Here is a 25,627-nt window from a genome sequence, read left to right as displayed (position 1 = left end):
TATTATATAGGATTGGATTTAAGGAAACAAATGCATCCCAGAGTTAAGCGTTTCCATATTGGGATTCCAGGTATGTCATAAATGGACCTTTAATAGTTTTGTAGAGATAACATGGTTTTCTTGTTATCTGTTCTCCCAAAGTATGAAAGAGATAAAGCGTCCCATCCAAAAAGCATACCTGGATTACCAGGTCATCTACAGGGGCCTCTCAATAGTAAAGCTTCAGATTTTTCTTTATTGATTTGAAAACCTGACAGGAAGACATATTGCTTAATGTCAACTAGAATGATTGGGAGAGAGGAAGATGGGTTGGATACGTACAATAGAATATCACCTGCAAATACTTATAGTTTTAGATAGCAGGTGCCTGTTTAGATCCCTTTGATAGGGGTTATTGATTATAAGTGTTTGAGGAGGGGGCCAGGGGATACAGCAGTAGTCAAAGGGGAAACCCTGCTGTGTTTCCCAAGAAATGGGAATTGGAGTGGAATTAAGCCCATTAATTGTAAGAGGTGTCAGCATGACTTTGTGAATATTGGAGGAGGAAAAGGAATTTATCGCCAAACATGCAATGATGTAGTACTCTATTCAGGTACAGACACATTACGATTTTTTTTGTAATGAAATAGAATATTTTTTAACACTTTTGCTACACTAGAGAAAAAGCTGGTCAACTACAATAACAAGCAGTAAATCGTGCCTGCTACTTTTATCAAAGTCAGCAAGTTGAAGTAACAATTTAAAAGGAAATCTGCTTTGTGCACTAGTTTGTATAAAAATATAACTTTTATTTAGGCAATGTTCCCATTTGTGTCGGAGGCACTGTTACAGATCCTGTTATATTTGATTACAGACACTGTGGTGGAACCTGACAGACCTCATCAGTCAGTGGGGTCCATCGGTCACTGCCAGTGTCTATTGTGAGGTCTGTTTATGATGGAAACCATGATGCAAATGCGAACAGAGCCTTCTACAAATTTGCATGCATACTAACTAAAAGCCTTTGATTTGTATTGTAGCATCATGGCCAGATTCTACTGCTTTATATTTCACTGATGAGGTCATAACCCATGGATATGGGTCATCACTGGTGGATGGAAGACTGAACCTCTCGGGGCTCATTAGCTATATAATCTAATTAGGAGAATTGTCTACCAACAAAATACTTCGTAATTAAGAAGCTTCGGCTTTATAACACATGAAATATTTCACTCTATCATCATTTAGTATGCCTCTTCAATCCAAAAGCTTGGAGCCTAATTTTCATATTATCGGAGGAAGAAAATCTTAAAAATATTTGGACCAGCGGCTCTTCATTGATTAGGGTTTTTGTCAGTATGTGACCTTGGACACAGTGGGACACCTTCTGTGCATTGTTTGGGTGTCCTTTACATTGTACAGACAGGGACATGTATTGAATCTGTCAACAGTATCACCCACATTAACCTGTTGGTATAGGCTTGTAGTGCGGGTGACACTGATGAAAATGTCCAGCTCACTTCCTTCTCCATCCGGCATAATACTTTTCTTGTGAATTTTTTTCTTGCGAGAGGAGAGATTTAATCTACGGCAGGCGGTGAGTACTGTGCATGTGTACCGGGGAGGCATTATGCATATTTATAAGGTGGGATGGACAGAGGAAGAAGTGGGCTGGACTTCAGGGGGCATTTAGGGGCTTGGGAATGCCCATGTGCACCAAGCCAGCCCAATAGCATATTCCTACAAATGGGCATAACGGAGCAACAGAGTCTCAGATCGCAGAAAGATAAACTCCATTTTCGTCAGTGTCACTCACACTAGAAGCCTTTACTAACAGGATAGTGCGGGTTATACCACAGACAGATTCCCAGCAAAATTCACTGCAATAGCTGCTGCAAATGTTTGAGGAACCCCATTATTATTCATGAAAATTTTGCAACTGTCTCATAAATCTGAATCTTCCCATTATATTTTCCTCTATATGTTCCAATCCTGGTCTTGGCTTACAAATACTGACTACTATGCTAAAGTGGCCTTGGGGTTATTATCACTTCTTTTTGACTTGCTCCAAAATCATAGGGTAAGTTCGGCCGACAGCTGATCTAGTGATCGTTTGTTTGGCCCTCCCCGCAAGCAAATATCTGGAGGATCTACTTACATTTACTGCACTACTTGGCTTGTGTAATGGGGCCCTTAGACACAGGTTTATTTTTTATGTTTAAAGGGAACCTGACAGGATGCATAAACACAGCAGCATATTATTTGCTCTGAAATGCTTGATCATTATATATCATCTTAGGTTTAAAAGCCACCAGGAATGGGACTGCATCGGATGACTAGCCAACCTGTTTCCGGACGCTTTTACACGATGATTTTACAAAACATTCATTTTAGAGTAAATCATAGTTCATTGGGCTATGGCACCCTGTCTCTGTTTCATTCTGTTTTGGTTCGGGCAGCATGAAACATCTGTCACACTCCCTTTAATGATTGTCAGTTGCCCTTGTCAGTCTTTGTCATCTCAAAGAGATGTAAATGTCATCACAGTCTCACCCATCCTGCCTCACCCTTTTCATTTGTGCAATTTATAATCCTGTTTTAGTTCATTGTGGTGAAATAGAATCTGTGTGAATCATATTTCCATAGTTTTAGCTTTTTAACCCCTTAAGGACCCAGGATTTTTCAGTTTTTGCACTTTCGTTTTTTCCTCCTTACCTTTAAAAAATCATAACTCTTTCAATTTTGCACCTACAAATCCATATGATGGCTTATTTTTTGTGCCACCAATTCTACTTTGTAAAGACGTCAGTCATTTTACTAAAAAATCTACGGCTAAACGAAAAAGAAATCATTGTGCGACAAAATTGAAGAAATTACATTTTGTAATTTTGGGGCCTTCCGTTTCTACAAAGTACATTTTAGGTAAAAATGACACCTTATCTTTATTCTGTAGGTCCATACGATTAAAATGATACCCTATTTATGTAGGTTTGATTTTGTCATACTTCTGAAAAAAATCATTACATGCAGGAAAATGTAAATGTTTAAAATTGTCATCTTCTGACCCCTATAACTTTTTTATTTTTCCACGTATGGGGCAGTATGCGGGCTCATTTTTTGCGCTGTGATCTGAAGTTTTTAGCGATACCATTTTTATATTGATTGGATTTATTATTCATTTTTTCATGATATAAAAAGTGACCAAAAATATGCTATTTTGAATTTTCAATTTTTTTTGTGCATACGCCATTGACCATGTGATTATTTAATTAATGATATATTTTTATAATTTGGACATTTCTGTTTAATTTAATTTTTATGTATACAGTTTTTTTTTTTAAATGGGAAAAGGGGGGGGGGTTATTCAAACTTTTATTAGGGAAGAGGTTAAATGATCTTTATTAACTTTTTTTTTTTTCACTTTTTTTTCTCCCATAGGGGGCTATAACACTGCACACACTGATAGGAAACCATTGATCGATGATTCTGCCGCTTGACTGCTCATGCCTGGATCTCAGGCACCGAGCAGTCATTCGGCGATCGGCCACCAGGAGGCAGGTAATGGCACCCTCCTCATGTTCTATAGCTGTTCGGGATGCCACGATTTCACCACGGCGATCCCGAACAGCCCCCTGAGCTAACTGGCATTAGTTTAGTTTCACTTTAGACGCGCCGATCAACTTTGAACGCCGTGTTTAAAGGGTTAATAGCGCGAGGCACACCGATCAGTTGTTAGAGGCCCCGCATTATAGAAGGGGAGCGGACTTATGACAGCTCTCACACCCCATCCCATAGATTTGCATTGAGGGGCGGGGTGTGACGTCACACGGGGCGGAGTCGTGACGTCACGATCTTCTGTCTTGGTGGTCGAGATGGACGCAGCCTATGGACCTCAAACGGTTCCAGAAGCCGCTACAGGTGGGTGCTGCATGGTAGATCCAGCGGGTCCCCAGCAGCGGGACCCCGTCGATCTGACATCTTATCCCCTATCCTTTGGATAAGATGTCTAGGGGTGGAGTACCCCTTTAAGGAATTTTTTTTCCCATTTTACCCCCAAAAAGTGTTAAAAAATTTAATAATTAATAAACATATTTTGTATCGCCACGTGTGTAAATGTCTGAACTATCAAAATATAATGTTGATATAATGTTAATGTTGATGATCCTGTAAGGTGAACAGCGTAAACGTAAAAAAAAAAAAATTGCTGCTTTTTTGTCACATCATATTCCCCCAAAAATTTCTAAAAAAATAATTTTAAGTTTTATATACACAAATGTGGTATCAATAAAAAGTACAAATCATGGCACAAAAAATGAGCCCTCATACTACCGCTTATACGGAAAAATGAAAAAGTTATAGGTCGTCAAAATAGAGGGATTTTAAATGTATTAATTTGGTTTAAAAAGTTTGAGATTTTTTTTAAAGCAGTACAATAATAGAAAAGTATGTAATCAGGTATAATTTTAATCGTATTGATCCACAGAATAAAGAAAACATGTCATTTTTACTGTAAATTGTACAGTGTTAAAACTTAACTTTCAAAATTTTGCAAAATTGCGGTTTTCTTTTCAATTTCCTCACACAAATAGTATTTTTTTTGGTTGCACCATACATTTTATGGTAAAATGAGTGATGTCATTACTAGGGGTGTGAATTGCCAAGAATTTGGCGATACGATTCGAATCGCGATACCAGTGTGGCGATTCAATATATCCCGATATATCGCGATACCGTCTAGGTGACGATACATCGCGATATATCCTGATACATCGCCCACCTGGGAGCATTCAAAGATCCCAATAGACGTCGCTGTCAGCTTTGATAGCGGCGATCTAGTAGTCCAACGCGCACTTTTCTCATTTTTATCTCGTCCGGGCTGCAAAATAAAAGAAAACACACTTTCTCTTACCTGCCAACGAGCCCCCGGAGCTCCGGTACAGGTGTTCGGTCCCCGGGCTGTATTCTTCTTACTTCCTGTTAGCCCGGCACGTCACACGGAACTTCAGCCTATCACCAGCAGAGGCGGGACATCGCTGCGGCCGGTGATAGGCTGAAGCTCCGTGTGATGTGCCGGGCTAACAGGAAGTAAGAAGAATACAGCCCGGGGACCGAACACCTGTACTGGAGTGTACCGGAGCTACGGGGACTCGTTGGCAGGTAAGAGAAAGTGTGTTTTCTTTTATTTTGCAGCCCGGACGGGATAAAATGAGAAAAGTGCGCGCCGGACTGCTCCTTTAATAGCCAGCCGCGGCTATTAGCGGCGGCCCCCGGCTACTGAGAACAGCCGGGGGCTGCAGAGTATGGAGCGGGCACGAGTCGGAGCCTGCTCCGTACACCCAGAGCGCCGCCGCTTGAGATCCGGCCTGCCCGGCTCCACAAATGTGGAACTTGTATCTCCTGATGTCCGGGACATGCTGTTCCGGGCGTCAGAAGATACAAATTCCACATCCCTAAAAGAATCGATTCAAAAATATTTTGAATCGATTCAGTATCGCCAAGTGAAAAAATCGCGATAATCGCACAAATCGATTTTTTCTTACTTCCCTAGTCATTACAAAGGACAACTGGTCGCGCAAAAAACAAGCCCAAATACTCATCTGTGGATAAAAATATAAAAGAGTTATGATTTTTAGAAGGCGAGGAGGAAAAAACGAAAATGCTAAAATAAAAGTCCTTAAAGGGGTAGACAGAGGATAGGGGATAAGATCTCAGATCGCTGCGGTCCCGCTGCTGGGGAGCCACGGGATCCCCGCTGCGGCACTGCGCTATCATTACAGCACAGAGCGAGTTCGCTCTGTGCGTAATGACGGGCGATACAGGGGACGGAGCAGCGTGACATCATGGCTCCGCCCCTCGTGACATCACGGCCTGTCCCCTCAATGCAAGTCTATGGGAGGGGGCGTGACGACCGCCACGCCCCCTCCCATAGACTTGTATTGAAAGGGGCGGGCCGTGACATCACGAGGGGCGGAGCCGTGACGTAACGATGCTCCTGCCCACTGTATTGCCCGTCATTACGTGCAGAGCGAGCTCGCTCTGTGCAGTAATGATAGCGCAGTGCCGCAGCGGGGATCTCGGGGCTCCCCAGCAGCGGGACCGCGGCGATCTGACATCTTATCCCCTATCCTTTGGGCTGAGTCCTTAAGGCAGGGGTCAAGTCCTGGGAAAAAAAAGTGTGGGAACTCACCCTAGATTTCCACTTAAAGGGGTACTAGACATCTTATACCCTATCCAAAGGATAGGGGATAAGATGTCTGATCCCGGGGGTCCCATCGCTGGGGACCCCCACGTTCTCCTTGCTGCTCCCGGTGTTCGTTTAGAGCGTTGGGTGCAGCGACAAAGGCTCATCACGTCACAGCAATGCCCCCTCAATTCAAGTCTATGCATTGAGGGGGTTTTAGACTTGACTTGCATTGACGGGACATTACTGTGACGTTGAGAGCCTCTGCCCTGCATCACCAGTCATCCGGCACGGAGCGAAGTTCGCTCCGTGCACCGGATGTCTGGGGTGCCGCAGCCGAGACCCCCGCGATCAGACATCTTATCCCCTATACTATGGATAGGCGATAATATGTCGAGGGGTGGAGTAACCCTTTAAGGGCTAGTCCTGCAGGACTGCTAATGGGAATTGCGTTCCTGCTGTAGAAAAAGTGCGGGAACTCTGTTCCCATGAGTTCCTGCAGGACTTGAGCCCTGCCTTAAGGGGTTAAATGGAAGAAGTTTGGAACAACCAGGACTCTTCCTAGATCTGGCTGCTTCATAATTGGGAGAGAAGGGCCTCGGTAAGAGAGATGGTCAAGAACCTAATGGTCAGTTTGGTTGTGCTCCTGAGATCCTGGATGCAGTAATACGTTATCAGTGCAGGCTGGTCAAAGGTGAGAGCTCCCCTTGATTATGCCATGGTCACAGAGAGTACAGTAGGTGGGGACCCCCATTCTTAACATAGGTTGCATCGTCCTCTGCACATGCCACCAAGAAGGAAAAAAAGATTTATATTATACTAAATTCATAATCCAACATCTTTATTTGTAGGCATTCAGAGCTCCTTCAGCTGTCATCATGTCATTGGGAAATATATTCGGAATTGTGATGAAGCCTGAATTCATTGTTAAGCACTTTGTAGTCACTGGTTGTAGATTTTACGTATGGTTGAGCATGCATGAAATTGTTCACATTAGGAGAAGTCATTTGCTTTATCGGACTTTTGATTAATTTGAAATTGCTATTAGCCGATCAGAAAAGTAACAGATCATTTATTGCTTAACACCATCAGGGTGGTTCCAAACACACCATTTTTATGAAAATTGCCAAAATTTCCCTGGCATTTTTCCCTGTTTTTTTTTTTTTTTGCCTAAAGACTAGATGTTACATGAAAGTCTATGATGAAATATAAAATGCACTACAAACAATTGGTTAATTACATTTATTATGCATTTTAGACACTTTTGTTGCATGCTCAGCATGGGGCAGAAGCCTAGCAGCAAAGGAGGCCTGGCTTGAGTGCAACTTCAGACATAAAAAAATGTGCCAAACTTTTGCCACACGATTTTGGCATAAAGTCAACTAATAGTTGGTCAAAGCTTTGCATAAGATTGATATAGCAGCATGAGCCACTGTCATAAATCTGGTATACTGTTACACCGTCTAGTCTATGTTTACCCTGTCTATGGAGAAGACAATTCATTATTAGTATATCAGCCCCAATAGCCCAAATATATCAGTTAGCCTTAGAAACTGTAGTATAGAGGTACGAGATGGAAAACACACTCACCGCGGACTTGCTGAGATGAACAATTTCTTTATTCGGAGCGTGCTGTACAGGCTTAGAGAACAGGTGCACAGGGAGCTGGAGGTAGAAACAGGCAGGGGGCGTGCAGGGGGGCGGCAACTAGTTTCGCGCACGTGGGTGCTTCCTCTGGTTCTGCGAGCCAGAGGAAGCGCCCATATGCGCAAAACTAGTTGCCGCCCCCCTGCACGCCCCCTGCCTGTTTCCAGCTCCCTGTTCACCTGTTCTCTAAGCCTGTACAGCATGCTCCGAATAAAGAAATTGTTCATCTCAGCAAGTCCCCGGTGAGTGCGTTTTCCACCGTATGAGGAACACTATAGCGTTGCTACAGGTGTTTACAGCATTTGCCTTATATCCAGCTCACCGTATTCCACTCCAGAACTAGCGGTGCCGGACATACTGGTTTCCTTTTGTTGTTGTGGATTTTTTAGCCATAGAAACTGTCTTGTTTTCTCACATCAACCAATCACAGCTCAGCTTTCATTTTACCTGAACTCATTAAGATATGAAAACTGAGCTGTATTTGGTTGTTTTGGGCCTAACCAGGCAGCTTCTGTTGTCAGGCAGATTAGTAAATTTGGACCCTAGTGTTTTTTTTTGTTTTTTTTTAGTGTTAAGTTGTGTTGGTTTCTCTTTGGGCCCATTTACAGACAAAAATGCTTTTGTAAAAAAATCGTATGAAAAATGCTCAAAATTCACAGGGTTTTCTCCATTTTTTTTAAAAGGTATTTGTGAAGGAAAGAAGGAAGAGTCACCCTAAGAATAAAAAAGTATCCCCTACTCAAATGTTAAAGGATTACTAGCTGATCAGTGGGGATCTGATTGTTGGGAATCACAAGAATGGGAATGACCCCTTTAACTCCTCTTTCATTCTGGTGTTCCCCCCTTCTGACAAGGTACAGGCAGTCATCAACAGTATTCTAACAATAAATAGTAAAAAAATAAAAAAAGATCCCTGACCAACTTGAAAGTCAAAATACCCATTACATAGTAATTTATAACCATTTTTGTAAAGAAATGCCATGCCAATATTTAAAGACATGCAGAATGTATAAGGGTACGTTCACACGAGCGGAATTTTGCAGCGTATTTCACTGCGGATCCGCTGGTGAAGGCCTGCTCTATGCTGTCTTTACATGTGCCTGCTCGTAGTGGCTGTACGCCGCTATGCGCAGACACACTGCGGTGTGCGAGTCACAATATACTCGCACATCGCGGGAGCACTCTGCCTAGCTCAGAGCAGGGAGAGTGGCCGCGATGTGCGAGTACGCTGCGCACATCGCTGCAGTGTGTCTGCTCGTAGCGGTGTACAGCTGCTACGAGCAGGCACATGTAAAGACAGTATAGAGTGGGCCTTCACCAGCGGATCCGCAGCGTAAAATCCGCTGTAAATCCGCTCGTGTGAACGTACCCAAAAGGGGTATTCCCCTCTTTAAGATGATAACATATTGTTAGTATATGCCATGGCTTTATGACTAGTGGGGGTTTATCCTGCACAACGGTGCCCCCTACCACCTGCCTGTACTGCAGCCAATCCTATTCACATGAATGGGGCTATGCTTCTGGACCCTAAAAAGAGGTGGGTTAGGGCAGAGCTGTGCAGAAACAAAAACAGTTGGGTGAGGGGGTTGGGGCAGGGCTAAATCAGCTTCATGGCCCCTTCATTTTTAGGATCACACCAATCGTAAAGTAGTGACATATCCTAGCATTATGCAATAACCTTACATATGGGAATACCTCTCTAAGGACTCCATATATTTGTGACAAGTCTTGGCATGTCATTTCTTTACAAAAGTGGAATAACCTTTTGAATAAATTACTGGATATTTCGTTCTTGTACAGAAATGACAGAAATAATTAGTATCATGGATATTATGTATGGCGTTTTATCCTATGTAAGCGCTCATTACAATGTATTGTGCATTACTGTAAAAACACTGCAACGTTTAGTTGGTAAATGCACAGTAGTTTCGTTTATACCGCTGCAGGGATACAATTGCATGTGTATTACTGTATAAATATGTATATTGTGCATGTGCTGTATTATCGGGCAGTCATAAAAAGTATAAAGAAATTCACATACAGAGGAATAGCGTTGGTAACAAGCGCCAGGTTACCAGATTTAGGTGTTTAGGAATTTTATTAGCATTTTTGTGAAAAAAAAACAATCTTTATTCAGAAAGCAATAGTATTAATGCTGTACCAGACTGTAAATAATCACATTTTCATGGATGTAGCACTTGAATTCCCTTGTCTCTGTGCATCTTTGCTTCCAGCTGTAACACTGACTCGCTAGTGATTCAACAATTTCTGTATTAAAATAGGGGGGGAAAAAAATCCAACTCCATATCGGTTTAATGAAGACATAAATTTTCATACCTCTTTCTATGTGAATGTCACAGCTATGTAATCTATACTTTGGTAGGACCACCTCTATTGTGCAGCGTCTGGCATCCACCAGGTCACTTAATCTGCATGAAGCTCTGATGGAATAGCTACATAATTTCAGATCATCTTGGTAATGGCGCTGGACCCAGCATGCAAACAGCTTGCGAGGCCTTCGCTCCAGGTTATTAGCACAACTGTTCAGAGCAGAATTAGAATAAAGCCTTTTCCTTGCCATAAAAGGTTTGTATCAGGTGACAGAACACTCTCGTCTGGTCTTTATGAAGGCCGACAGGACTCAAGTGTCGGTGCTAAACCACCTGTCTATACCGCAATAAGAATATCAGAAAATGTATAGAGCTCAAAATGCAGCCTGTGACTGCAATGGGTTTAACCCCTTCACTGCATATAGAATACATAACAGAAAAGTATAGAACACAAGGTAATCATGTTTATTTTATTTTTGTGTGTGGATGGTTATGGACAATAGAAAGCATCTTGTGGATTCATTATCGTGAGTGGTAGCTGGCTTCAGCTTTACCGGCCAAGGTCAAATTATGGGCTTTATGAACATCTGCTGAACAAAAGGCCCATGGCCAGGGTGCATAAGAATATTATAAGAGACAGCAAGGTTATACTGAGCCTGTTCTTATATGTTCAAAGAACAATAGTAAAGATTAAAAACAAAAATTAAACCAAATATTGAAAGTCTATGAAAGAAAAAAACAATAACACTTTTTTTGTAGGGTTTATGGTTTCATATAAATTTGGTTAATTGGAGAATATAACATTATTAAAAGGAGATTCTTTGCTTAGCGAGTACAGAGAGCTGTGGTTCTGTGGATGCAGTGTTCCTGAGCAATACTTGAATGCCCTCTGACTCCAACGAAACTCTGCAATACCTTTTTTTGCATTTGTTTGGTAATTCTGGGCTTAGGGCATGTGAAAATGGCCACTTCATTTCCCACTCTGGCTTGCACTGTAATATTTTCTGTTTGCCAACCTGCCCACTCATAGTCCTCTTAATATCTGCTTACTAGACCACTGCAGTTATCTTCTGTAACACTCCATAGCACTACCCAGGTGCATACTTTGGGGCAATGCCAGTCCAAAGTGGTGATCATGGCATTTCAAGAACTGTCTGTAGTAGGAGAGGTTTGCTATGGTGATTTGCTCCTACTCTGGACAGTTCCTAAAATGGACAGAGGTGTCAGTAGAGAGCCCTGTTTCTAAGACAGAAAAGAAATTCAAAAAGAAAAGAACTTCCTCTGGACCATACAGTAGCTGATAAGTACTGGAAGGATTAAGATTTTTTTTGATAGAAGCAAGTTACAAATCTGTTTAACTTTCTGGCACTAGTTGATTTAAAAAAAAATGTTTTCCAGCTGAGTACCCCTTTAAGGTTAGATAAGTAGCTTGACAGGGGTAGCTGATTAAACTGATACCATAAATATAGTGACAAGGTCAAAACTTGAGACCTACAGAAATATTTAGAAATTGATCATGATTATTATTATTTATTTAATTTATTTACAAAATACTTGTTAGAAAATATCCACAAAAACAATAATGTGAACTAGTAAGAATTGTTATTACCTAGAATTCCATCTTCCAAAGAGACATAACACCCAATATTTCAGCTCCTTGCCATGCAGTCCCTCTAATAGCAGCCTCAAGCAGAATTGATCCTCCTTGCCTTTATATTACCAGAGCTCTTCATTTAAGTCTGATCGATCTCCCTTAATACGCATTGTAAATATTTACCCAGCGTAAATATTTTATGATATTGTTTTTCCAACGCTTATAATGAAAGCAAAGGAAAGGAAAAGTAAAATTTATATTTAAAATTTAGATGTTTTATGGGTTAAGGTATCTGCTGAGATGTTTATAAATATCATTTTAAGGACAGCTATATGAATGCATCATGTACCGTGTATTACGGCACTGTTTATAGGATTGACATTCCGGACAATCATACCTTTCAAAGTCCTAGATTGGGTGGGTCTTTAGAAGCTAACAAAACTAAGAATGGCCATAGCCATAGAATTTTAGTAGGCGTTTTCCATCATAATGTCTGTGGAGTTTGTAGACTCTTAGAGTGGGCTGCCAATGGGATAAGGGATTCATTCATTCAACATAGCCATGTTGTAGTTTTTGCCTTTCTGAAATCACAACAGGGCATAGATGTGAGGCCAATGAATGATAGCATCAACGGGCTGTATGAATGATCCAGCGATCTTGCATAAAGCCCTTTTGGCACAATAGTCGAGCTTTATAATAGGCTCAGTTAAAGAACAACGATTTACAAGATCAGTGCTCATTTACAGCATGGTTGTCACGATGCCGGCTGGCAGGTGGTGGATCCTCTGTGCCAGAGAGGGATTGGCGTGGACCGTGCTAGAGGATCGGTTCTAAGTCACTACTGGTTTTCACCAGAGCCCGCCGCAAAGCGGGATGGTCTTGCTGCGGCGGTAGTGACCAGGTCGTATCCCCTAGCAACGGCTCAACCTCTCTGGCTGCTGAAGATAGGCGCGGTACAAGGGAGTAGACAGAAGCAAGGTCGGACGTAGCAGAAGGTCGGGGCAGGCAGCAAGGATCGTAGTCAGGGGCAACGGCAGAAGGTCTGGAATCACAGGCAAGGAACACACAAGGAACGCTTTCACTGGCACTAGGGCAACAAGATCCGGCGAGGGAGTGAAGGGGAAGTGAGGTGATATAGGGAAGTGCACAGGTGTAAACACTAATTGGAACCACTGCACCAATCAGCGGTGCAGTGGCCCTTTAAATCGCAAAGACCCGGCGCGCGCGCGCCCTAGGGAGCGGGGCCGCGCGCGCCGGGACAGAACTGACGGGGAGCGAGTAAGGTACGGGAGCCGGGGTGCGCATCGCGAGCGGGCGCTACCCGCATCGCGAATCGCATCCCGGCCGGAGGTGGTAACGCAGCGCCCCGGGTCCGTGGAACCGACCGGGGCGCTGCAGTGAGGGAAGTGTAGCGAGCGCTCCGGGGAGGAGCGGGGACCCGGAGCGCTCGGCGTAACAGTACCCCCCCCCTTGGGTCTCCCCCTCTTCTTGGGGCCTGAGAACCTGAGGATCAGACTTTTGTCCAGGATATTGTCCTCAGGTTCCCAGGACCTCTCTTCTGGACCACAACCCTCCCAATCCACTAAAAAAAAAGTTCTTCCCCTGACCTTTTTAGAGGCCAAAATCTCTTTGACAGAGAAGATGTCCGAGGAGCCGGAAACAGGAGTGGGAGGAACAGATTTAGGAGAAAAACGGTTGAGGATGAGAGGTTTAAGAAGAGAGACGTGAAAGGCATTAGGGATACGAAGAGAAGGAGGAAGAAGAAGTTTGTAAGAGACAGGATTAATTTGACACAAAACTTTAAAAGGACCAAGATAGCGTGGTCCCAACTTATAGCTCGGGACACGGAAACGGACATATTTAGCGGAGAGCCATACCTTGTCTCCAGGGGAAAAAATGGGAGGAGCTCTTCTTTTCTTATCTGCGAATCTCTTCATGCGAGAAGAAGCCTGTAAGAGAGAATTTTGGGTCTCTTTCCATATGGTGGAAAGATCACGAGAAATTTCATCCACAGCGGGCAGACCAGAGGGCAAGGGGGTAGGGAGGGGGGGAAGAGGGTGACGGCCGTACACCACGAAAAACGGAGATTTGGAGGAAGATTCAGAGATTCTGAAATTATACGAGAATTCGGCCCAAGGTAGAAGATCTGCCCAGTCATCCTGGCGGGAGGAAACAAAATGTCGTAAATAGTCACCCAAGATCTGGTTAATTCTCTCTACTTGTCCATTGGATTGAGGATGGTATGCAGAAGAAAAATTTAATTTAATCTTGAGTTGTTTACAGAGAGCCCTCCAGAATTTAGACACAAATTGGACGCCTCTATCCGAGACGATCTGTGTAGGCAACCCGTGAAGACGAAAAATGTGTACAAAAAATTGTTTAGCCAACTGAGGCGCTGAAGGAAGACCAGGAAGAGGGATGAAATGTGCCATTTTGGAGAATCGATCAACGACCACCCAAATAACAGTGTTGCCATGGGATGGGGGTAAGTCAGTAATAAAATCCATACCAATCAGAGACCAAGGTTGTTCGGGGACAGGTAGAGGATGAAGAAAACCAGCGGGCTTCTGGCGAGGAGTCTTATCCCGGGCACAGATAGTGCAGGCTCGCACAAAGTCCACCACATCAGTCTCTAGAGTCGGCCACCAATAGAAGCGAGAGATGAGTTGCACAGATTTCTTGATGCCCGCATGACCTGCGAGATGGGAGGAGTGACCCCATTTGAGGATCCCAAGGCGTTGGCGTGGAGAAACAAAGGTCTTTCCTGGAGGAGTTTGCCTGATGGAGGCTGGAGAAGTGGAAATCAGGCAGTCAGGAGGAATGATGTGTTGAGGAGAGAGTTCAATTTCAGAGGCATCTGAGGAACGAGAGAGAGCATCGGCCCTAATGTTTTTATCAGCAGGCCGAAAGTGAATTTCAAAATTAAATCGGGCAAAGAACAGAGACCACCTGGCCTGACGAGGATTCAGCCGTTGGGCAGACTGGAGGTAGGAGAGGTTCTTGTGATCGGTGTAAATAATAACTGGAAATCTTGATCCCTCCAGCAGATGCCTCCATTCCTCAAGTGCTAATTTAATGGCTAGAAGCTCTCGATCCCCGATGGAGTAGTTCCTCTCCGCCGGAGAGAAGGTCCTGGAAAAAAAACCACAAGTAACAGCATGCCCGGAAGAGTTTTTTTGTAGAAGGACAGCTCCAGCTCCCACTGAGGAGGCATCAACCTCCAATAGGAAGGGTTTAGATGGGTCAGGTCTGGAGAGCACGGGAGCCGAAGAAAAGGCAGACTTGAGTCGTTTAAAGGCGTCTTCCGCTTGAGGAGGCCAAGACTTGGGATCGGCATTTTTTTTTGTTAAAGCCACAATAGGAGCCACAATGGTAGAAAAATGTGGAATAAATTGCCTGTAATAATTGGCGAACCCCAAAAAACGTTGGATGGCACGGAGTCCGGAGGGGCGTGGCCAATCTAAGACGGCAGAGAGTTTATCTGGGTCCATTTGTAGTCCCTGGCCAGAGACCAAGTATCCTAGAAAAGGAAGAGATTGGCATTCAAACAGACATTTCTCTATTTTGGCATAGAGTTGATTATCACGAAGTCTCTGAAGAACCATACGGACATGCTGGCGGTGTTCTTCAAGATTGGCAGAAAAAATCAGGATATCGTCCAGATATACAACAACACAGGAGTATAGTAGATCACGAAAAATTTCATTAACAAAGTCTTGGAAGACGGCAGGGGCGTTGCATAGACCAAAGGGCATGACCAGATACTCAAAGTGTCCATCTCTGGTGTTAAATGCCGTTTTCCATTCATCCCCCTCTCTGATGCGGATGAGATTATAAGCACCTCTTAAGTCCAGTTTGGTAAAAATATGGGCACCTTGGAGACGATCAAAGAGTTCAGAGATGAGGGGTAGGGGGTAGCGGTTCTTAACCGTGATTTTATTAAGACCGCGGTAGTCAATGCAAGGACGTAGAGAGCCATCTTTTTTGGACACAAAGAAAAATCCGGCTCCGGCAGGAGAGGAGGATTTACGGATAAAGCCCTTTTTTAAATTTTCTTGGACGTATTCAGACATGGCAAGAGTCTCTGGGACGGACAGAGGATAGATTCTGCCCCGGGGTGGAGTAGTGCCCGGGAGGAGGTCAATGGGACAATCATAAGGCCTGTGAGGAGGTAGAGTCTCAGCTTGTTTTTTGCAAAAAACGTCCGCAAAGTCCATATAGGCCTTAGGGAGACCGGTTACATGAGGAAGCACAGGGACACGGCAAGGTTTACTGGGAACCGGTTTTAAGCAGTCCTTGGAACAAGAGGGCCCCCAACTCTTGATCTCCCCAGTGGACCAATCCAGGATTGGGGAATGGAGTTGAAGCCAGGGAAGTCCAAGAAGGATTTCAGAAGTGCAATTGGGGAGGACCAACAGTTCAATCCTCTCGTGATGAGATCCGATGCACATTAGAAGGGGCTCCGTGCGGAAACGTATAGTACAGTCCAATCTTTCATTGTTTACACAATTGATGTAGAGGGGTCTGGCGAGACTGGTCACCGGGATGTTGAACCTGTTGACGAGAGAGGCTAAGATGAAATTTCCTGCAGATCCAGAGTCCAAGAAGGCCACAGCAGAGAAGGAGAAGGCAGAGGCAGACATCCGCACAGGCACAGTAAGACGTGGAGAAGCAGAGTAGACATCAAGGACTGTCTCACCTTTGTGCGGAGTCAGCGGACGTCTTTCCAGGCGGGGAGGACGGATAGGACAATCCTTCAGGAAGTGTTCGGTACTAGCACAGTACAGGCAGAGATTCTCCATGCGGCGTCGTGTCCTCTCTTGGGGTGTCAGGCGAGACCGGTCGACCTGCATAGCCTCCACGGCGGGAGGCACAGGAACAGATTGCAGGGGACCAGAGGAGAGAGGAGCCGGGGAGAAGAAACGCCTCGTGCGAACAGAGTCCATATCCTGGCGGAGCTCCTGACGCCGTTCGGAAAAACGCATGTCAATGCGAGTGGCAAGATGGATGAGTTCATGTAGGTTAGCAGGGATTTCTCGTGCGGCCAGAACATCTTTAATGTTGCTGGATAGGCCTTTTTTAAAGGTCGCGCAGAGTGCCTCATTATTCCAGGATAATTCTGAAGCAAGGGTACGGAACTGTACGGCATACTCGCCAACGGAAGAATTACCCTGGACCAGGTTCAACAGGGCAGTCTCAGCAGAAGAGGCTCGGGCAGGTTCCTCAAAGACACTTCGAATTTCCGAGAGGAAGGAGTGTACAGAGGCAGTGACGGGGTCATTGCGGTCCCAGAGCGGTGTGGCCCAAGCCAGGGCTTTTCCAGACAGCAGGCTGACTACGAAAGCCACCTTAGACCTTTCAGTGGGGAACTGGTCCGACATCATCTCCAAGTGTAATGAACATTGGGAAAGAAAGCCACGGCAAAACTTAGAGTCCCCATCAAATTTATCCGGCAAGGATAGTCGTATTCCAGAAGCGGCCACTCGCTGCGGAGGAGGTACAGGAGCTGGCGGAGGAGATGATTGCTGGAGCTGTGGTAGTAACTGTTGTAGCATAACAGTCAGTTGAGACAGCTGTTGGCCTTGTTGCGCAATCTGTTGTGACTGCTGGGCGACCACCGTGGTGAGGTCAGCGACAACTGGCAGAGGAACTTCAGCGGGATCCATGGCCGGATCTACTGTCACGATGCCGGCTGGCAGGTGGTGGATCCTCTGTGCCAGAGAGGGATTGGCGTGGACCGTGCTAGAGGATCGGTTCTAAGTCACTACTGGTTTTCACCAGAGCCCGCCGCAAAGCGGGATGGTCTTGCTGCGGCGGTAGTGACCAGGTCGTATCCCCTAGCAACGGCTCAACCTCTCTGGCTGCTGAAGATAGGCGCGGTACAAGGGAGTAGACAGAAGCAAGGTCGGACGTAGCAGAAGGTCGGGGCAGGCAGCAAGGATCGTAGTCAGGGGCAACGGCAGAAGGTCTGGAATCACAGGCAAGGAACACACAAGGAACGCTTTCACTGGCACTAGGGCAACAAGATCCGGCGAGGGAGTGAAGGGGAAGTGAGGTGATATAGGGAAGTGCACAGGTGTAAACACTAATTGGAACCACTGCACCAATCAGCGGTGCAGTGGCCCTTTAAATCGCAAAGACCCGGCGCGCGCGCGCCCTAGGGAGCGGGGCCGCGCGCGCCGGGACAGAACTGACGGGGAGCGAGTAAGGTACGGGAGCCGGGGTGCGCATCGCGAGCGGGCGCTACCCGCATCGCGAATCGCATCCCGGCCGGAGGTGGTAACGCAGCGCCCCGGGTCCGTGGAACCGACCGGGGCGCTGCAGTGAGGGAAGTGTAGCGAGCGCTCCGGGGAGGAGCGGGGACCCGGAGCGCTCGGCGTAACAATGGTTTGACCCATCTAATAGGCCCCAAAGGTGTTTATACTGTAAAATAGACTGTTTATCGGACAACTTCTGTTAATGTGCCACTGACAACATGTATGAGGTTTTTCTATGAGATCTTGGTAGATTTAAAGAAAAACAGGATGGATTGTCTGACATTAGCCCACTTTGTATGGTCACGGAATTGAAGCTTCTTCTGTAGACTATGATGTTCCAATGCACGCAATAAAGATAAGTTCCTCTACTTTGCTTAGGAGGGGTTTGCTCTCTGGTTTAGTTCCTTGGCTAAGTCAGCCCCGTCTTCTGTTCCCATATCAGCTGCGATAGGGAAGGGGTTGGCTAGTTATAGAACTGAGCCAAATAGTCAGCCCTTTCATAAAGGTTACTGACACAGAGGGAGGGGAAGGAAGCTCTTTTCTTTTTGTCATAAAATCAAAGCTTTTAATGCAACATGGACTGAAACTGAACCATCTGTGCAGTTTAGAACATTAAAGTTTATTAGTAAGTTAATTTATTTTGTGATAATGAACTCTTTCTGAAGTTGGAGAACCCCTCTAAGTGTCCAGATTTTTCACAATATTTTAAGCCATATGAACATTCATATTGTTCTTGCGTACTCTACTTTTCCATGAAGAGCTTAACAGTGTATAGTCCACCATAGTAACCTTCTTTTTCTTTGAATCATTATAAACTTTGATGTTGTTTTCCTATTTATAGACCTGTCTCCAGGGATTGACCTCCCTTGATACTCAGGTCCTACGTAGGTAGTATGCCATCTGGGAGTTTCTTGGCTCTGCAACCCACTTTTTCCTTGGTTACAAAGTCAAGAACAGCCTTGTCTTTATAGCATATTTCTCTATGGGATATATTTCCTAACCAATTCTAATTCCTTTTGGTAAATGCAAATGCTTGTATGTTTACTAACGGAGGGAGGAGTAATACATAACATACAGACTCCTACCACAGTGGCAGCAGAAAAGAGGTTACGCTGCACTTTAAGGGATGGGGAGGCTTTAAAGGACAGTCATTTGGAACTGCCCTCTGCAGAAATATTGCAATCTCCATTGTGACATTAGAAGATTTACTGCCATGTAAGTTGTGTGTATGCTTTGCCTTAGTTTTTATGTGTAAGTTATATTTCTTGTAATGGTTAGACATCGAAAGCATCACTAGTGTGTATAATTCTATGTGATCTAGACCAATGCTTTTTGACAGGTTACGCAGTTGAGAGTCTCTTGAGAATTTTTCTAGCATTAATGTGCACCATCCAAACAGGGTGTCTGTTTTTTATGGATACAACCATGTTTTTTTTTTACTTCATGAGCCAATTTACATCGGTGGCTGGGCCTTTTGATTCCATTCTAAGCAGTCGGAAACATCAACCACTAGGGGTACATTAGATTTTTGCCTGAAATGGTCAGGAATAGATCTTGATAATGATTTACCATTCACCAAAATTGTAATGTGTGGTGTGGTTCCCCTAGATGTCTGCTTCCACCATCCCTTGTGCAAACACAAGATCAAGCAGCTGAAAATTTGCACAGAATGTAATACAGATCACAAGACAGGCTGAAGCAAGCAGGGAGGACCCATGAGATCTCTGCAATAGGGAACCCATGTAAGATTTTTAGGGGTATGAAATTGAGGTTATTTTCAGCTTTTACACTTTCTGTCAAAAAAAATTTGCAAAAAAATATATATAAAATGAAGGTGTTTGTTCAATGCTACATTTACCTAACATTAGATATTTGCCATAAAACTCACACTAACATCATATAATGCTGTAATAGAACCAAGACAGCATTGCCAGATTGATTTTCAAAGAGATACTGGGATGAACCAATGGACCAATGCTTCCTGCAAAATCTGTCTGTTTGCAGTCAGCAGTGTTGGTCGAATTCTGTACGCGAATGCTCATTGAAACCAAGAAATTGTCACTCTTATTTAACTTGTAGTGTTTTAAAGTGTTTTAGTAGTTTCTGTACTGTAGTAAAATGACTCAGAGTGTCAGCGGAAGGAAAATAAAACCTTAAAGTCTTAATATTGGAAGCTTCCATTGTGTTTTGTGCGTGTTGCACTGAGCTGAACCAGCATCTGTCTCTTGGAAGAAAGCTATGGAAAGAGTTTTAATCTCAGAATTGGCTGTGTGTCATTTACTTCCAGAGATTTCTCCTTCTTGTTAGGACGCATTTCCTCTCAGGACAGGATCTGCAAAATACATTTCCGCCATATGCGTCCTGTAGCTTTTCATCTCCTCTTTTCTGAGCAGAGTAGCCGAATGACAGGAACTTGGTACAGAAGCGTTTTCCAGCAAATATAGAGTTAAGAGAGGTGTTTACTCTGTTTTCCAAAGACATACATTTTTACATTAACAGAAATAACAGAAATCCTCTATAGAAGTGGGACCTATAAGCTTGGTTGTCTTGATCGTCTATGTTTATAAATATAATACTTAAACTTGATGTACACAAAAGCAGTTGGAGAGAAAGAGCATGGTGAAGGGCACAGTGAAGGTTTATAGATGACATACAATCTGTAAAAATCGAAATGCCAACCATGTTGGGCATTGCAATGGCTGCCACTAGATTTTATGCTTGTTATTTCTATCTACAGTATTTTACCAAGTTGACAATTTTGTGTCAGTAAATGAGGGCATGACTTTCCAGTCTTTAGAGAAAAGTCATGGTGAACAATGCCAAGTAAAACTTGGCATTGTTCTGCCGCGTGCTTTGGAATCCATAAGAGGTGTGTGCCATGTTGGGTATTACAGAACATGCTACGCTGCATTTTTATACTGGCACACAGCTTCACAGTATGTCAGCTTTGCTAACTCCATAGCCAACAATATATGTATACAATCCATAGAGATCACACTGACCAGTTTCCAAGGCTCCCCAGCAGTTGCCCTCAGAGTCTGAATTTCAGTTATATTTATGAAGTGGAATTCTACATTCGCTCAACTGCTTAACCTCATCCATAGAGCTTCCTTAATACTTGTTTTCCAACTGTTTAAACTTTTGTTTCTAATATAATAAAAACAGAAGAAAACAGAAGAAAAAACCCATCTAAAAACACTCCCCTCATGCTGCCATTAATTTTCTAGTTGAAGTCCAGCTGCTCCTGTGCTCTCTATGAGATCGCCTGTCCGATATCTCAGGTTGATTACACGCTGCTCCCCGCTGCTCTCAAACAGCAATAGCCTTGATTTCTGCTTTTGTATTATTACAGCAATTAGTCCGTGTGCATGAAAGAGTCCGCTTCTTCACTCTGACCAATTAGAGGTGGCTTCCATTGTGGTATTTTTATTTTCCTAATATGTATATTCACATCCATAGCGGTAACATGTCAGTGCAAGGTTTAACCCTTCCTGGCTTTTAATTTGATCAACATGAATATTGTTGCTGCATTCTAGTAGATTTTCTCAAGAAACGTAACAGAAAGATCTGATCATACTTTTTGTCAAAGAAAGGTTTTAATTTCAATTATTTCCAAATGTTTATTTAATGCAATATCTTATCTGAACAACTCCTGTCTGTACGCTTTATTTAGACATATCAATGCCAATTGACAAAGTTCTTGTTTTTTTTATCTCTCCATTTCGTTTACTTTTAAGATTGTTTGCCTCTGCTTAACCCCTTAACGACACAGGACGTACATTTACGTCCTGTACATGCATGACCGCGAGCATTGGGGTGGTGCACGGTAGATCCTGGCTGTTATCAGCAGCCAGGTACCTGGACATGAGCAATCACGCTTATGTCTGCTATTAACCCCTCAGATGCCGTAATCAATACAGATCACAGCATCTGCGGCAGTGCTGTCAGATAAATGGATGATCGGATCACCAGCAGCGCTGCTGCGGGGATCCGATCATCCATAATGGCGGACGGAGGTCCCCTCACCTGCCTCCAGCCTTCTCCAGGGGTCTTCTGCTCTGGTCTGAGATCAAGCAGACCAGAGCAGAAGATCACCGATAACACTGATCAGTGGTATGCCCTATGCATAGCACTGAACAGTATTAGCAATCAAGTGATTGCTATAAATAGTCTCCTATGGGGACATAAATAGTGTAAATTTTTTTTTAGAAAAATCCCCTCCCCCAATAAAAATGGAAATGGTCCCTTTTTCCCATTTTACCCCCAAAAAGTGTAAAAAAAAATAAAATAAACATATATGGTATCACCGTGTGCGTAAATGTCCAAACTATCAAAATATAATGTTAATGATCCCATACGGTGAATGGCGTAAACGTAAATAAAAAAAATGTTAAAGTCCAAAATTGCTTCTTTTTTGTCACATCATATTCCAAAAATTATAAAACATTTATTCAAAGTTTTATATACACAAATGTGGTATAAATAAAACGTACAGATCATAGCGCAAAAAATGAGCCTTCATACCGCCACTTATACGGGAAAATGAAAATGTTATAGGTGATCAAAATCGGGGGATTTTAAATGTACTCATTTGGTTAAAAAGTTTGAGGTTTTTTTTAAGCGGTACATTGATAAAAAAAGTTACGTTATCATGGATTTCATTTTAACCGTATTGGCCCACAGAATAAAGAAAACTTGTCATTTTTACCTGTAAATTGTACAGTGTGCAAACAAAACCTTCCAAAATTTGCCAAATTGCGTTTTTCTTTTCAATTTCCCCACACAAATAGTATTCTTTTGGTTGCGCCATACATTTTATTGTAAATGAGTGATGTCATTACAAAGGACAACTGGTCGCGCAAAAAACAAGCCCTCATACTTGTCTGTCAATAAAAATATAAAAGTTATGTTTTTAAAAGGCGAGGAGGAAAAAACAAAAATGCAAAAATAAAATTGGGCGAGTCCTTAAGGTGGTTAATTTCAATTTTTAGGGTAGGTTCACACATACAGGAAAATGCACAGATTTGATGCGCAGGATTTGTAACTCACATTGAAATCTGCAGCAGAAAATTCTGTGCATCAAATCCTGCGCATCAAATCTGCGTATGTGTGAACGTACTTAGGGTCTATTTATATGTACAGTATTCTGTGCAGATTTGATGCGCAGGATTTTAAGCTGTGTTCGGTCATTCAGTTTACATTAAAATCTGCAGCAGAAAATCCTGCTCATCAAATCTGCGAATAATACTGTACGTGTGAATAGACCATTAAGTAGTATTTCAGATAAGTATTTTTATCTTTTATAAGAGCTCAGGAGTAAATAATAATAATAAAAAAAAAAAAACTGTATTGACCTGCTGCCAATTCCTCACCGATAACGTTCCACCCCTGCTGGTCAGCACTGCCCAGGATTTACTGCTCTCTTATAGACACATAGGAAATTACTGCACAGCCATTAACTGTCTGAGGCGGGTCATCACTGTGATTGGCTGAGCGGTATATGTGTTGGGATGAAGAGCAATAATGCCTGACTGGGAATTGACAGCATGCAAGTACAGGTGTTTTTATTTACTCCTGCCACCATGAGCTCTTTTAAAGTAAAACATTTTTTTTTTTACAGAATACCCCTTTAAAAATTTACTCTAGACATCTAGACATCTTATTCCCTATGCAGCACCCGGCGTTCTGAACATTATGTTGAGAATGGTTGGTGCGGGTGGCCGTGGTTGGGATGTCACGCCACCCCCCCACGTCACGCCACATTCTTGTCATTCATGATTATGGGAGGGGGCATGGCAGCTGTCAGGGGCATAGTACCCCTCTTAAGGCCAGAACTGCATGGCGACTTTTGTCGTATGATTTCATATAGCTGCATTGTGAGACACAAGTTGGGCTATGCTTACACGGTGGGGTTTATTTACTGGGAGTACAATTTTCTTTGTGGGTTTTGATTTCCCACAGGTACAGTTATTTACTAAGGTTTCCCTACATTTTGCACTTTTCCCTACATTTTTATTTTTTTTTACAACTGTTCTGATCGGTCTGTTTTTCCCAGTTCAAATCCACCACATTTTCTGTGGAAACCTTAGTAAATATGTTGGGATTTTTCAAAACTGTCAGGGGCACGCTCTTTTGTTGGCCACGTCAACTTTCTTTGGTGGCCACGCCCGCCCCTTTTCTAGTAAAATGGAGGGTTTTTTGGTCGCAAATTGTGTAGCATGGTACGTGCGACGCAATTTGGGCACAAGACCCAACAAAAAAGAGTCGGGATCACGTTAGTAAATAAACCCCTGTGTATTTTCATGTACATTTTATTTAATAAAAAATTGTGGTACCTTTGTGTCTGTTTTTGCAAAATGAATGTGCTCTTTGTGGGAAAGTTTTTTTTTTACATTGTGTGTGCCCCAAAAAAAAAACATTTTCCATAGACTTACATAGAGCACATTAATTTTGCAAAGATGGACACAAATTTACCACAAGTAAAAAAAATAAAATAAAAAAAAATGCACCTCAAAGGCACTGTGTGAACATAGCCTTGCACCTAATGATATGATGCTGCATATAATTTAATTCCAACTTTATTCCATTTTATTTCTGTTCTTTTCCTTTAGCAAATGGTGATGCACAAAGTCACACATTTAGTGTTATATTACTTGAATAAACTACCTACAAACTATCACCCAAGAATGTTATGGACAAATCATTTTCATTACCACTAACCTACTTTTAACCTGCTTACTTTTTTCAGTGGAAGATTCTGATGACTTTGGATTAAGCTGGAATTCCTCACTAAACCAAACAGGTATGAACCATTTCACTTCAGAATTTTTAGATCCAATAGATATATAAATACAAATAAGATAACTTTTTTAACATTTTAACCTTATTTTACTTTTTAACCGAATGGCAGAGTATCATTCTTCTGTAAGAGAAAATGCATTCTATGTGTTTGAAAGTATGGTAAGAGTTCTAGAATATATGTTTTAACTGCTAAATTTGACATGTATTATATATGTACTTTATAGCAGTACAGACAAGGAGCATCAAGTTGAGGCTCTATCCACAGTAGTGTTAATGGGGTCTGTTGGGGCTTCTTTGGGCTTGCCAATATTTTTCATGGCATGAATAGTGCTATACTTTCTGTCAAAAATATAGAAAACCTGAGTTAAACCTGACATACCCCATTATGTCAGTGGGATCTATCAGGATTTCCCAGTGGTTTTTATGGCTCTGTTATAATAAAAGCCATTGTGCTATTAGGAACAGGGACATGCATTGTTAAACCATTGCTCATATAGTGTATTAGGGGAAAAAGATTGCAATATAATTGAATAAATAAGTTAGTGAATGTTGCTTCGTCAAAGAAAGGTAGTCAGTATTCAGTAAGCGTATGGGTATAGGCTTGTTGAAACAGGTAAGTTCTTTAGGTTGCCTATGAAGGGTTGGAGACTAAAGATGTGAAATAGGTATTGGAAAAAAGAAAACACTTGATAATGAGACATAAGGTATTGGATAGAGCGGTAGTAAGGAGATTGTCATTGACAGAGCAGTACTTGTCTGTAGGGTGGTATGCAGGTAGTTTAATGTGATATATCGATGACGTTTTTCCTTTGTTTCATTAAATATTGAGTGGAACTAA

The 25,627-nt window shown here is 42.9% G+C and overlaps 1 protein-coding gene across 1 annotated transcript in view; it reads left to right on the top strand.

Annotated features, from left to right (window-relative positions):
* The window catches only part of ZNF423 (zinc finger protein 423), a 259,566-nt gene that overhangs the window by 18,540 nt on the left and 215,399 nt on the right, over positions 1–25,627 (top strand). The window contains exon 2 of the mRNA XM_056526329.1: positions 24,737–24,790. Within this exon, the coding sequence (XP_056382304.1) occupies positions 24,737–24,790 (54 nt within the window). The remainder of the gene's footprint in view (positions 1–24,736; positions 24,791–25,627) is intronic.

The sequence above is a fragment of the Hyla sarda genome, chromosome 6 (genome assembly GCF_029499605.1).
Source record: "Hyla sarda isolate aHylSar1 chromosome 6, aHylSar1.hap1, whole genome shotgun sequence".
Taxonomy (NCBI): domain Eukaryota; kingdom Metazoa; phylum Chordata; class Amphibia; order Anura; family Hylidae; genus Hyla; species Hyla sarda.
The sequence above is the reverse complement of the archived record's forward strand: the minus strand, read 5'-3'. Positions and strand labels throughout refer to the sequence as shown.